The 15560-nt window shown below is 40.9% G+C and overlaps 1 protein-coding gene across 6 annotated transcripts in view; it reads right to left on the bottom strand.

Annotated features, from left to right (window-relative positions):
• Nucleotides 1–781: 781 nt before the first annotated feature.
• LOC117968643 (caspase-9-like) overlaps nucleotides 782–15560 on the bottom strand; it is a 29146-nt gene continuing 14367 nt past the window's right edge. For 5 of the 6 annotated variants that reach the window (XM_034916450.2, XM_059002289.1, XM_034916449.2 and 2 more), the window contains one exon: nucleotides 782–2920. In XM_034916450.2, coding sequence (XP_034772341.1) covers nucleotides 2816–2920 — 105 coding nt within the window. In that variant the 3' untranslated portion in view covers nucleotides 782–2815. Of the gene's footprint in view, nucleotides 2921–7205; nucleotides 7398–15560 lie in introns of those variants that run through there. The other variant, XM_059002290.1, reaches the window with a different exon arrangement.

The following is a 15560-nucleotide window of genomic DNA, read 5'->3' as shown; positions in this document are numbered from 1 at the left end:
GACTGATCCTCAAAGCCAGCATTGCATGATATAATAAAAATATAAGTTTATATAACGTAGTGTTAATTAGAATTAATACAGATTCAAAGATAGAAGTAAAAATGATGTCACAATATATAGAACACCATTACATCATGTAAGAATAAATCATGAATTTGAATGTAAACAATAACAAGTAGTTGTCATGCCGTCAAAAACCTATAAATACCTCCAATGTTTGGATTCAAAAAAGGCTCCCTTGAGAAAGATATGTACAACATATCGAAACGTTGGGCAGCTGGCTCTTTGAGCTAATATATATATATATATATATATATATATATATATATATATATATATATATATATATAGAATGAATTTAAATGTTGGATTTGTGATGCGCATGTGTTTAACTAAATCTGGACTTTTTGTGGTTAAGGAAAAATATGCGATTTACACAAAATCATTGGAAAAAAAACACCTGTTAAAATATAAAGTTATGGTCTAACATTCTAATATGTGTCGGGGCGGGAGGGGGGTGTGCAACTTAATGTATGCTAAGGGAATATGTGGGGGGCGGTGGCAATTAAAAAGTATGCGCACCACTGGTCTAGGATAGGAAGATTAGCAGCAGTCACTAACTTTAGTCTGCTAGACTGAAAAACAAACCTTATTCTGATTGGGTCCTATGCAATGTATAACAAGAACCCAGGACAGATTTCTAATCTTCCTCCCATTAGAACAGAACAACACTGTGGCCTGCCGTGCGCAGGTGTAGAGGTGATGCGATTATGAAACAGAAGACAAACAACAGGTTTTATTTTTATAATCCTGGTCTGGCGACCACAAAGAATAATCCCAGGCAATACACAGCAGTGTGTATTGCACTGTTCCAAAACAACAGGTCGCAGTCCCAAAATAATACTACAAGTATTAACACACAAATACACACACGACCACAAGTCCAGAGTGAGTGGTTTACGTGCAAGTTGTGAAATACAATTTATCGGTGTACAACAGTGAAGTGTTGTCTGGGTTGATGCGGGCCTTACAAGCGACAGCTCCCGGTACGTGTTAGCTATCTAATAATAAACAACTTCAATTAGTATTCGCCAAAACAAAACAAACACTGATCACTCATGGTTATTTTACTCTCGGTCCTTTTAGGTTCATCTCAACCATAAGATCGCTCAGTCACGCCCCCTTGGTTGGCGAGTGCAATTGTTTTTCCTCCAATCCGCGGTTGCCACATCGCTTCCCTTCTGGGGCGATGACTTGGTGTACCGTGGCACCACCCCCTTTCTAGATGGCCAACTTCCACCTTTCCCTGGAATAAATTGTCAGACCATGTGGGGCACACTTGTTCCTTTTTCACAGCGCCCTCACATGTCGGGAGGGAGATTTATAACCAAGACTCGTTCGTTCTCTGTCACAGTTACCTAGTCACGTTATTGAAGGAGACACTTCTTCACATAGAGAGCAGTGAGGGGATGGAATGGGTTACCTAGTCATGTGATTGAGGCAGAAGCATTTGGCTCCTTTAGACCCCAACTTGGCAAAGTTCTGAGCGCAATCAACTGCTCGGAACCAGACAAGCTTAAAATGGCTTCCTCTCATTCATAAATGTTCTTATGTTCTTAAAGTAGTCTACCTCTCATTTAGTACGTCCATCAACTGTAGGCATTATAAGAAGAGACTTTACAATTATTCATTATTATATTGATTTCCTTGACATCAAAGGGCAAAATAACTAAATACCTAATACACCGAAGAATGAGGTGCACCAAATGACATAGATTTCCTCAGACAAGTGGGGAAAATACAAAAATAGCAGTTATATCCACTTGACATTTGTTTTGTCTGTGTTAAAACTTGGCTGTAATTCCATCACTAGGTTTACATGGATATTGTTATTCTCTTGTGTTAACTTGTCAACATAAGCTGGTCCATTAAAAAGATATCAAAAACAAACCCTTGAAGAAATACTAATAAAATCAACAGAAAAACAAAACTGTGTGATATACAGTTGGAACTTCATTAAAGCAGTACAAGATTAGGTCTAACAATTACATATGAAAATAAATCTCTCGATATAAAAATCTATGTATTCCAATGGAATCTCAAGATCAATGTTTCCCCTGTCAGATTGTCACTGCATGCGGTATGTTACACTACTTCCTGTGACTAGTAAACATGTTCATTAGGAACAGAGACACAGTATTCACACATGAAGACAATTTCTTTCAATCAAAAAAATATATTCTGTACAAAATGTAATGCTGACAATATTGAAATGCACTTATGTGATTGGTCCCTTCCATGCTAAGAGTGCAAAACTGCAAATACGCAAGTTTCAGTGGTACAGCAGGCAAATGGATGCCTGGGTTTGGTGATCTCAGCTCAGCATTCAAAACCACCATGCCACCTGGCCCAATCCTGCACCGCTATGAACTGTGAAGGTATCAGGGAATGTGGGATTGAGGTGTGCTTTTCTACTTGCGCAACTTTGTAGGGAAATTTGTGCCAAATTAAAGTCATTCCATGAAATACACCACAAATACAAACAACTTGGAATGTTTAGTGTGACACTGGAAGCAACTGAAGTTTTTCCTCTTGAGACACACACATCTGTCGAACACAAGGTGAAGTGTTCATTTCACCTGTTCAGCACAGTGCATTAAATACCTTGCCCTTCCAGGCACTCAATACTTCACTGTTACTGGGAGACTTTGCCTTTTGCAGTTTGACTCATTTAGCACAAAGGGGACAAGCTAATTGCATCAAGTTGTAAATTGAATAGTGTAGGAAAATTATGACAGAGTATTCGGCTGGTCATTCAATAGTTCACTTGGAAGAAGAGGCGTTTCCGCAGGAAATTGAAGGATCCAGGCATCTGTTTGAAGATTCCTTTAGCTGAAATCTGTGACACCTTGTCTGTTACCTGCAGAATAGATGAAAACATTAAAACAGTGTTTGCCATTGTAACAGTTGTGGATGATAGGCCTTGGCCGTGGACAGAATGAAGTATGTGCGTCTGTGTTCAGGGTTGAAACGATATCAAAAGGGCAGTTTGAGATTATTGAGAGCCGTTTTTATTCTACGATTATTGAAATTTCAATATGTACGATACGATATTTAAATGAGTTTACATCATTTTAGCATTACAAATGGCAGTAATTGTTTTCTATTTGTGTAAGTGGTTTGAAATAATGTACTGTAAATTCAAGTTAACAGGTACAACTCACTTTGTTTTAAAGTGTTTTAAATGATCTTATGTATTTATAGAAACGTTCTGATGTGAATGACTGACAATCCTGATTGAAACACATTTCCTTTATTGTATACGTGACGTTTACCAGTACCAATCACATTTCTACAGCCAAGCTAACAACTTCCCATCCTACTGAATTTTGTTCACTCAGAATTGGATTATAAACTGCAACACCAAACTAGTAAACAGTTAGTGATATAGGCCTACAGCAAGGGATTTCAACCTTGTTTTGACAGGGTTCCCCTCTGTCGGGAGGTTTCAGCTAAAGTACCCTTTACAATTTTCACTCACTGAATGGTACCATAGTCACAATAAAAGGCGTTTTATTTAATATATCATTTTGCACAGCTGGTTTAAGACAGAATAACCAAACAGTGCTGGTTTAAGAATACCAAACAGTAGGCTTCATTCTCAAAACGTAATTACATGTCTTTGGATGCACAGAATTAAGACAGCATTTAGGAATCTCTTTGGAAACACCCGTATTCACTCTCTAATCGGCAAAGTCATTATAAATAATACAAAATAGTCTACACTGTAAATGTTTATCACGTTACCATTTACTCCCCACCTCAGTATAATTAATAATCTGCAGTTAACAAAGACATGGAACTCCAGGTTTGTGTCTGCGGCTGGAGCAAGGCGACAACGGTCAGGGGTTTGAAGATTCATCAAGGGAGAATGAAATGCTTGAGGGAGAAGGGACAAGGGCCTCGCATTGATCAGTACTTCTTACGAAGTCAGTCAAGTCAGTCGAATGAAATCCAGCGACAGGAAGCAAACCACAGTTCGCAGGATATCAGCACCCCTGTCATAGATGTGAGGAGGACTTGCATGGACACAGTTAGTGATGAACCTAATGATCCTTGTGAACCCGGTCAGACAAACCAGCATAAAAGAGAAAAGAACCTCAACGGGCACAAGCCTGGAGTTAAATGGCCAAGAGCTTGTGAGAAAACTGCATGGGACACAGTAAACACAGATCTCTGCGTTGCATTGGAAAGATTAAGTGGAACAGTTGAAAAGAAGCTGGATAAATTTGGGGACATCATCTACGCATATGGAAGTGAGAGGTTTGGAGTTGAAAAAAGGAAGGAAAAAGTACAAACTATTCCTGGAAAGTCTAGACGGCAGCAGGAGATTGAACGCTTAGTTAGAGAAAGGAGACAGCTGAGGAACCAATGGAGAAGAGCAGAACAAAGTCAGAAGGAGGGACTCAATCTCTTACAAAGGGTCATAAAAGATAAGCTTGCAACATTGCGCAGAGCTGAGCGCCTACGGAAACGCTACAAAAAGAAGGAGCGTGCGAGAGCGAACTTTTATAAAGACCCATTCAAATTTGTAAAGAAGTTATTCACCAGTGAGAAGAATGGCACACTAAAAGCATCTAAGGTTGAGCTGGAGAGATATTTGGAGGAAACACATACAGATTCAAAAAGGCAGGAGCCTATGTCAGTTCCGTCAGACATCCCACCTATCAATCCACCAGAATACCAAATGGAGGACTGTGCAAATAAGTGGAAAGAAATAGAGCAAGCTGTGAAAAAAGCAAGGGCTTCATCATCTCCAGGGCCTAATGGAGTTCCATACAGAGTGTACAAGAGTGCTTCAGGAGTTCTACGAATTCTGTGGAAATTGATGAAAGTGGCATGGGAAAAACAGGTTGTACCAAGAGCATGGCGCCGAGCAGGTGGAGTCTTTATACCTAAAAAAAGATTCTACAAGCATCAGTCAGTTTCGTCCCATTTCCCTATTAAACGTAGAAGGCAAGATTTTCTTCAGCATTATTGCTCAGAGATTGTCAGCTTACCTATTAAAGAACTGCTTCATTGACACTTCAATACAAAAAGCGGGCATTCCAGGTTTCCCAGGTTGCTTAGAACACATCAATGTGATCTGGCAACAAATTCAATCAGCTAAAAAGGAGAGGAAGGAGCTCCATGTGACATTCCTGGATTTGGCTAATGCATATGGTTCAGTGCCACATGAACTACTTTGGGCAGCATTTGATTTTTTCAGTGTACCGATGACAATAACAAATTTAGTGAAAGCCTATTTTGGAGATTTGCAATTCAGTTTTTCAACTTCAGAATTCAGCACTACATGGCAATGCCTAGAGGTTGGAATAATGGCAGGATGCACCATTTCTCCACTGGCTTTTACCATGGCAATGGAAGTAATCATTAGGGCATCAAAATGGGTAGTAGGAGGAGAGCGCTTGGCTTCTGGAATGCGACTACCACCAATTCGAGCATACATGGATGACATGACAACCATGACTACAACAGTAGCCTGCACTAATCGATTATTGGGCAAATTAACCAATAACATTGAATGGGCACGAATGCAATTCAAGCCCACTAAATCAAGGAGCATCTCTATAATTAAAGGCAAAGTAGTAGATAAAACATTCTTCATTAATGGTGAGGCAATACCAACAGTGTCTGAGAAGCCAGTGAAGAGTCTTGGGAGATGGTACGACGGGGATCTAAAGGACACAGTTCGTGTGGGAGAAGTTAGACAACAAGCAGTGGAAGGGTTGAAGAGCATAGACAGCTGCGCTCTACCAGGTAAACTAAAACTCTGGTGCTTTCAGTTTGGTCTACTGCCGAGGTTGCTGTGGCCACTGACTGTGTACGAGGTTTCTTTGACAACAGTAGAGAAGCTGGAAGCTTTAATCAGTTCATACATCAGGAAATAGTTGGGAGTTCCACGCTGCCTCAGCAGAGTGGGACTTTATGGTAAAGGAATACTGCAGCTACCAGTCTCTGCTCTAACCGAGGAGTTTAAGTGCGCCAAGGTCAGACTGGAAATGACATTAGTAGAGTCACGCGATAAATGCGTAAGGGAGGCAGCACCTGTGTTGAAAACTGGAAGAAAGTGGGCGGCAAAGAAAGCTGTGGAAGATGCAAAGGCTGCCCTTCGAATTGGTGATATCATGGGGCAAGTTCAGCATGGAAGAGGGGGTCTTGGTTTCAGTTCAACTCCTCCTACATGGCACAAGGCGGCCCCAGCTCAAAGGAGGAAGCTGGTAGTCAACGAGGTGCAAAAGCAGGAGGAGAGGATGAGGTGTATAAAGGCCATTTCCCAGGCCAAACAGGGAGAATGGATGAGATGGGAGAGTGTGGAACAACGCAAGATTGGCTGGCAAGACCTATGGTCAATGGAACAGAGCAGGATCAGTTTCCTCATCAGGTCAACATATGATGTTCTCCCATCACCACAGAACCTAAACCTCTGGGTAGGAGAGGATGTTTGGCCTTAGCATTGGAAGACAAGCGTAACATGACCAATAAGTTGCCACCTGTTCCATCAAAACATTACACACAAAAGACAACATTCCTCCGCCCAGGAGAGCAACCACCAAGAAAAGGTGTTAAAACCAATCCTCGCCCAGGACAACTGGAAGCTGCTAGAGACTGGAATATGCTGGCAGATGTTGGTCAACGGCTTATTTTTCCACCTGAGATTGCCACCACTAACCTTCGACCAGATATTGCCTTGTGGTCTGGATCAGCACGCCTTGTTCACCTGGTAGAGTTAACAGTGCCATGGGAGGATGCTGTAGATGAGGCGTATGAGAGGAAGAAACTGCGGTATGCTCAACTAGCCACTGAAGCGGAACAGCGAGGATGGAGAGTTCGGGTTTACCCAGTGGAAGTGGGTTGTCGAGGATTTGTGGCACACTCTACAACCCGGTTTCTCAGAGACGTCGGATTCAGTGGCCAAGAGTTGCGTCGCACAGTGAAGAACTTATCTGAAGCAGCAGAGAGGAGCAGCAACTGGCTGTGGTTGAGACGGAAAGATTCTGGCTGGGGACAGGTAAGTAAGCTGGGCTGAGTTGAGTGGGGGACGGAGGGGGGTGATGCTGGGACGCCAGAATCACCGTCGAGCCCTCTTGAGGTGTCGTGGGCTAGTCGACGAAACACTGAGGATGGAAGGTGCCCACTTGAAAACCCCAGAGATGTACCCTACTTAGCTCAATCCAGACGGTTGTCATGCTGATGCGCTGGGGAGGCCGCACTTTGGTTGATCCCCGGAGCCAGCATCGCAGCCGTTGTGTGTGCTGATGCGCCAGGGAGGCAAAATAAGCTGATCCCTGGAGCCAGCATTACACTTCAGCCATTAACACCAGACAGAAGGATATCTACATCATCATATGGAAGGAAACGTAAATGGAGGGAGACACATATGGATCACATTAGTTTACTGTAAAGCTACGTCTTAGTTGGTGCTTATCTTGGCGAGAGCCGAGTTCAAATCAGCATGAAGTTTTAACATCTACTCTCGTGTAATGGAAATCATGTGTTATTTCAAATGTTTACAGTATCAAAAACATTAACCTCAAGATTAAACTATAATAACAATGATAAACTTTTTTTTTTAAGCCAGCATTAACATTATCCAAAGGGACTCTGTATAACTTTCTGTCACTTTGCAATTTCTGTAGAATCTTGTGTTTTCTTCCATAGTTTTTGTTTTGCAAGTAGAAATTATCCATTTCAAACACCGAAAACATATTCAACCTGTCGCTATTGCTGTTACTAAAATGCAACCGCGGTAATAAATACAACAAAAAACGCTAAAATATGAGTACTGTGATTATTATTTATGTTTACCGGAGCATTTAGACTTCTAAAAAATGCACAAACATTGTGCTTCACTGATACAAATTGAAAACAGCAAAGATCATGAGCAGCACAGAGCAAATTGACTGTCTAATTTCCCATTATTGCGATTATCAAACTGTTCGATTTTTATCGTATTCAACGGTATTTTAAAATCCACACGATTAGTAGTATCGTAGTAATACAATATCGAAAATACCACAGTAAACAATAATCGCGGCAACCCTAGTTCATTGACGTTTCTAAGGTTTTTCACACAGAGCAGCATGAGGACACATCAGCATGAGGACACAGAGGAGCATGGGGGCGCAGAGGAGCATGAACACATCAGCATGAGGACACAGAGGAGAATGAGAATACAGAGGAGGATGAGGACACAGAGCAGCATGAGGACACACAGCAGCATGAGGACAGACAGTAGCATGAGGACGCAGAGGAGCATGAGGACACATCAGCATGGGGACGCAGAGGAGCATGAGGACGCAGAGCAGCATGAGGACACACAGCAGCATGAGGACACAGAGGAGCATGAGGACGCAGAGCTGCATGAGCATGCAGAGCAGCACGAGGACGCAGAGGAGTATGAGGACGCAGAGGAGCATGAGGACGCATCAGCATGAGGACGCAGAACAGCATGAGGACGCATCAGCATGAGGACACAGGGGAGCATGAGGACGCAGAGGCGTATGAGGACGCAGAGGAGCAGGAGGATGCAGAGGAGCAGGAGGGCGCAGAGGAGCAGGAGGTCGCAGAGCTGCATGAGGACCCAGAGGAGCAAGAGGATGCAAAGCAGCATGAGGACGCAGAGGAGCAGGAGGACACAGAGGAGCATTAGTTTCTGAGTCAATGACTTGTTGATATCAGTATAGGTGAGAAGAAAACACAAAATCAGATGGCTTCATTTCACAGATGATTGAATTTCAAAAGGAGTTCCTGAGGGATCTATACTCGCAATTTACATGAACAACCTGCTCATTAGTATTGATCATTGTAAATGGCACCTGTGTGCTGATGGTGCGGTATTGTATTTTAATGGCTCTTCACTTGACCAGGCTAATAAAACGTGCAGGGAGATTTCAATATGATTCAGCACAATGTGCTGGATTTTAAACTCATCTAAAACTAAAGCAATAGGTTTTAGAAAACAAAATCTCTGGACATGTCAAACTTTACATTGAAGATTCTGGAAGGTACCTGCATTAAATTGGTAAATAAATTACAAATATGTGGGAGGATGGTTAGTGTGGAATTAGAATTTTACAACCCATATTGATATACTCTCAAAGAAATAAAAATTGAAATGTGGGTATTTTTATAAACATAAATCCTGTTTTTCACAACAAACTACAAAACAAATTATCTTGAGTACAGTTTTGCCTCTGATTGACTATGATTACATTATTTATAAAGTATCTACCACCATGGTCTTAAGAAAACTGGATCCTGTGTGCCACTCTGCATTGAGGTTTATCATTCTGTTCATTATTGTGATTTAAATGGTTTGGCTGGTCTGACTTCTTGATCTGCGTGAAGATTGGTACATACAGGTAGTGGACAAAAAAATGGAAACACCTGGGTAAATGAGGTAAACACCGAGTATATTGAAAGCAAGGGCTTCCACACAGGTGTGGCTTATACGTTAATTAAGCAAATCACATCCCAGCATGCTTAGGGTCATGATTTTATTCAGCATTTTCAGGGCCCACCCATAATCATGGCCATACCTTAGATCTTGTCATCTTTCGGGGTCTAGTTGTTAATATCTCATCCATAATTGATCCTAATATCTCTGATCACTCTTGTATTTTATTTGAAGCCATTGTATCGGTACCCAGAAAGAGTGGGGCCCACACTATTAAAAGCCGTGTCATTAATTCTTCAACTGTACAAAGGTTTTCTGAAATAATAAGTTCAGCTCCATCATTTCCTTTGCAGTCTCTGTCTACTGAATTATTAGTTGACAGATTTAACCACCTTTGCACTACTACTCTTCATACAGTTGCTCCAGTCAAGACTAGATTAGTTCCACTTAAACATAATGCTCCCTGGATTAACAATACTATCCGTCAAATAAAAAGAGACTGTCGTAAGATGGAACGAAAATGGAGGGCTACAAAATTACATATCTATTTTGATATTATGAAAGATTATCTATCGAGGTACAATGAAGCTATAAGATCTGCAAGATGTGCATATTTCTCCAAATTGATTGAGGAAAATAAAAATAACTCCAGGGTGCTTTTCTCAACAATAGATGAATTGATAAATCCTTCATTCTCACCCATCTGCAACATAGACGTGCCCTCGTCCAAGTGTGAAGAATTTCTCAACTACTTTGAAAATAAAATAAAGACTATTAGGGAACAAATTCCATCTTATGGTTCTAATTTAATTATTTCAGATAGACTGGGGAAAACAGTGATGGAATCATTTTCTTGTATTACTGCACAGGAACTAAACATGATTGTCATGCACATGAAATCCACAACTTGTATGTTAGATCCCATTCCAGCAAGGTTTCTGAAGGATGTCCTTAGTTACTTGTGTAATGATATTCTTGCCATTATGAATAGTTCGCTGGAAAATGGAATAGTTCTGGCTTCTTTCAAAATTGCCCTGGTTAAGCCCCTACTTAAAAAACCCAACTTAGACAGTTCACTGCTGAGTAACTTCAGACCCATTTCAAATCTCCCTTTTCTAGCAAAAGTTCTTGAAAAGGTAGTGCTTAAACAACTTAATGGCTTCCTGATTACTAATAATATGTTTGAAAAGTTTCAGTCTGGGTTTTGTTCAAATCACAGTACAGAAACTGCCCTGGTAAGAGTAACAAATGACTTATTAATGAGTGCAGATTCAAATGCTATATCCATTCTTGTTCTTTTGGACCTTAGTGCTGCATTTGATACTGTGGATCATTCCATCTTAATTGATCGTCTTAAGGGATGGGTGGGCCTAGATGGTAAAGTACTAAACTGGTTTAGATCCTACCTTACAAACAGACAGTTCTTTGTTTCACTGGGGGAGTCTGTGTCGGGTTTAGCAAATATTACCTGTGGTGTCCCTCAGGGTTCGATTCTTGGTCCAATATTATTCTCTTTATACATGTTACCTCTAGGCCAGATTATTCATAAACATGCTGTAAATTTCCACTGCTATGCTGATGATACACAGTTATACATATCTGTGAAACCTGGTGACATTAGCACAACATCAGCCTTATTTGAGTGTATCACTGACATCAAAACTTGGATGTCCTTAAACTTTCTGCAATTAAACTCTGATAAGACAGAAGTGTTGATAGTAGGCTCTCAGCAACAAATTGATTTATCAAAAATACATTTGGGGGACTTAACTCCTAATTTGAAGTCTGAAGTGAGAAATTTGGGTGTTATTTTTGATTCTACTTTAAGTTTCGAGTCGCATATTAAAATGATTACAAAAGTATGTTTTTATCATCCAAGAAACATTGCCAAAATTAGATCATTTCTGTCTTTATCTGATGCTGAAAAAGTAATCCATGCTTTTATTTCATGTAGACTGGACTACTGTAATGCTCTTTTTTCTGGACTTACTAGCCAAGCTTTATTAAGGCTGCAGCTTGTGCAAAATGCAGCTGCAAGGGTCCTTACCAAAACCAAAAGGAGAGCACATATAACTCCTGTACTTGCTTCTCTGCACTGGCTTCCAGTGAAATATCGAATTGATTTTAAAATTCTATTGCTTACATTTAAAGCACTAAATGGAATGGCACCAGATTACCTCTCAGAGTTGTTGTCTCTTTATCAGCCTCGGCGTGCATTGAGGTCGACTAATAGTAGCCTCCTCTGTATTCCGAGGGTGAGGCTCAGGAGGAAAGGAGAGGTTGCTTTTTGTGTTCGCAGCTGTGGAACTCTCTCCCCGACCATGTCAGAGGTTCACCTACAGTAGCTACTTTTAAATCTAGGCTTAAGACCTATTTTTATAATTTAGCTTTTTGATTTTATATATTGTTGTTTTTAGTTGTTTTAAATTGTGTCTTTTCTCTTTTTTGCGATATATGATGTTTTTTTGTTGTTTTTTTGTAACTGTTTAACTTATTCATCAATTTATGCCGTTTTATTAACTTTGATTTTAATCTTTGTGTTCTGTTACCTTCTTTTTTGTTTTTTGTGCAGCGCCTTGTATGAAAGGCGCTCTATAAATAAAGATTATTATTATTATTATTATTATGTATAAAAATGCTGGACAGGCCTGGTTGTCTAATTATGGCTAGCATGGCTGCAAGAGGAGACCTCAGTGACTTTGAAAGAGGGGTGATTGTTGGGGCACGTTTGACAGGAGCTTCAGTGACCAAGACAGCTCAACTTGCTGATGTTTCACGAGCAACAGTGTCTAAGGTGATGTCGGCATGGAACTCCGAGGGAAAGACATCATCAGCAAAGGGCAACAGTGAGCGGAAGCGCATACTCCAGGATCGTGATATCCGTGCATTAATTCGAAGTTCAAGGCAAAATAGGTGAGCAACTGCAGATCAATTGACTGCAAATTTCAACCTGGGGCGCGAGCAGCCAGTTTCATCAAAAACGGTCCACCGAGAACTCCACAGAGCGGGATACCATAGTGGCCCAACACCCTATTAAGTGACTTTACATTGGTGTTTCCATTTTTTTGTCCACTACCTGTAATTGTTTATAAGGCTATCCTAGGCAAAATTCAAAATGGTCTGAATAAACTGCTAATTCCCTCTAGTAGTACAGTGCTTACAATCTTACATCTCAGACTATTCTACATTTCTCAGTTTCTAAAGTTTGACAAGAAAATGGTTTCTTGTAATTTGATGAACTTGTTTGTATTGGTTGTGTTCATTTCAATGTGTGGGTTTGTTTTGTATTATATGGCACCTCCTTGACCAGGTCTCCCTTAAAGAAATTTTAATCTCAATGGGATTTTCCTGGTTAAATAAAATAATAGAATAAAACCTCTAGAAGCTTGATGCATTGGCTCACATTTCAGTACCAATCACTGCTGGGCTATACTGATGTATCTGTCAGGAGCTTTCAATACATATTCTTTACAAACAGCATCAAATCAATTACAGTGCAAAAAAAATAATTCACCTTTACCATAATGTGTGCATTTATCATATATGATATATGACAATAGGAAAGATGCACTGGAATTATTTTGATCGCACCATGTACTTAAATATACAACTATAAGAAACTAAATGAAGCAGATAAAGACCAGTACACACAATGCAGGCACAAGCCAACATGCTTGTATACTTGAACTTCTGATAGTTCGGAAGTCAAGCACAGAACTATAAGACACTAAATCAAGTAGACGTTCACCTGAAGCATTTATCAGAGCTGTGTTTCTTCTTACATTGAGTTGCTCTATAGCAGAATTAATCCATAAATTCTGAGGTAAGTTAGACAAACGTTTTAGACAATACCTTCAACAGTTGCCCATGGGTTTTTAAGAGGTTCAATGGTTTTTTTTTATTATTATTTTTTTTTTATTTGGAATCGCCAATTTTTTTTTTTTACCCCATTTTCTCCCCAATTTGAAATGCCCAATTTTAAGCCTGGCTCATACTGTAACCCCCACACTGACTCGGCTGTCTGCTTCTTTTCACTCTGCAGGCCTGCCATGCAGCTACCTCAGAGCTGGAATACCACACAGCTCTGGGGTGCTTGCAGGCAGACCCACAGGTGCCTGGCCAGTCTACAGGGGTCGCTGGTGTGCGGTGAGCCGAGGACACCCTGGCCGACCTAAGCCCTCCCCACCCTGGGCAGCGCTCGGCCAATTGTGCGGCGCCCCTTGGAACTCCTGTCCACGGGCCGGCAGTGGAATAGCCTGGACCAGAACTGGCGATCTCCAGGCTATAGGGCGCATCACAATCTCCAGGCTATAGGGCGCATCCTGCACTCCACGCGGAGCACCTTTACTGGATGCGCCACTCGGGAGCCCAAGGTTCAATGCTTTTATGGCTGTTTGCTTAAATGTTAATCATTTTCGCACATACAGTGGCTCTCAAAAGTATTCACCCCCCTTGGACTTTTCCACATTTTATTGTGTTACAACATGGAATCAAAATGGATTTAATTAGGAGTTTTTGCCACTGATCAACACATAAAAGTCCATAATGTCAAAGGGAAAAATAAAATCTACAAATTGTTCTAAATTAATTACAAATACAAAACAGAAAATAATTGATTGCATAAGTATTCACCACCTTGAGTCAATATTTGGTAGAGGCACCTTTGGCAGCAATTACAGCCATGAGTCTATTTGGATAAGTCTCTACCAGCTTTGCACATCTGGACACTGCAATTTTTGCACATTCTTCTTTGCAAAATTGCTCAAGCTGCGTCAAGTTGGATGGGGACCTTTGGTGAACAGCAATTTTCAACTCTTTCCACATATTCTCAATTGGATTGAGGTCCGGGCTTTGACTGGGCCACTCCAGGACATTGACTTTTTTGTTTTTAAGCCACTCCAGTGTGGCTTTGGCTGTATGTTTAGGGTCAATGTCCTGCTGGAGGATGAATCTTCTCCCAAGTCCCAGGTCTCTTGCAGACTTCAGCAGGTTTTCCTCCAGGATTTCTCTGTATTTTACTGCATCCATTTTGCCCTTTATCTCCACGAGCTTTCCAGGCCCTGACGCAGAGAAGCATCCCCATAGCATGATGCTGCCACCACCATGCTTCACGGTAGGGATGGTGTTCTCAGGATGATTTGCGGTGTTAGGCTTGCGCCAAACATAGCACTTAGCGTTGAGGCCAAAAAGCTCTATTTTAGTCTCATCAGACCATAGAATCTTCTTCCGCTTGGTCTCTGAGTCTCCCACATGCCTTCTGGCAAACTCTAGATGAGATTTGATGTGAGTTTTTTTCAACAATGGCTTTCTTTTTGCCACTCTCCCATAAAGGCCAGTTTTGTGAAGCACCCGGGCTATTGTGGCTGTATGCACAGTGTCTCCCAGCTCAGCAGTGGAAGACTGTAACTCCTTTAGAGTTGCCATAGGCCTCTTGGTGGCCTCCCTGACTTGTGCCCTTCTCGCCCGGATACTCAGTTTTTGAGGAAGGCCTGTTCTAGACAGATTCACAGTTGTGCCATATTCTCTCCATTTCTTAATAATGGACTTTACTGTGCTCCGGGGGATATTCAATGCCTTGGAAATGTTCTTATATCCTACCCCTGATTGGTGCTTTTGAAGAATCTTATTCTGGATTTGCTTTGAATGTTCCTTCGTCTTCATGATGTAGTTTTTGTTAGGAAATGTACTAACCAACTGTGGGACCTCCCAGAGACGGGTGTATTTAACCTGAAATCATTTGAAACACCTTAATTGCACACAGGTGGACTCCATTCAACTAATTATGTGACTTCTAAAGACAATTGGTTGCACCAGAGTTTATTTAGGTGTGTCATAGCAAAGGGGGTGAATACTTATGCAATCAATTATTTTCTGTTTTATATTTGTAATTAATTTAGAACAATTTGTAGATTTTATTTTTCACTTTGACATTATGGACTTTTTTGTGTTGATCAGTGGCAAAAACTCCTAATTAAATCCATTCTGATTCCATGTTGTAACACAATAAAATGTGGAAGTCCAAGGGGGGGTGAAAACTTTTGAGAGCCACTGTATGCATGTCAAATTTAACCCTATCTTGTCACTGTGGAAATACAAATAA

This window comes from Acipenser ruthenus, chromosome 27 (genome assembly GCF_902713425.1).
Source record: "Acipenser ruthenus chromosome 27, fAciRut3.2 maternal haplotype, whole genome shotgun sequence".
NCBI classification, from domain to species: Eukaryota; Metazoa; Chordata; class Actinopteri; order Acipenseriformes; family Acipenseridae; genus Acipenser; species Acipenser ruthenus.
This window is presented reverse-complemented; position numbering and strand designations above follow the sequence as displayed.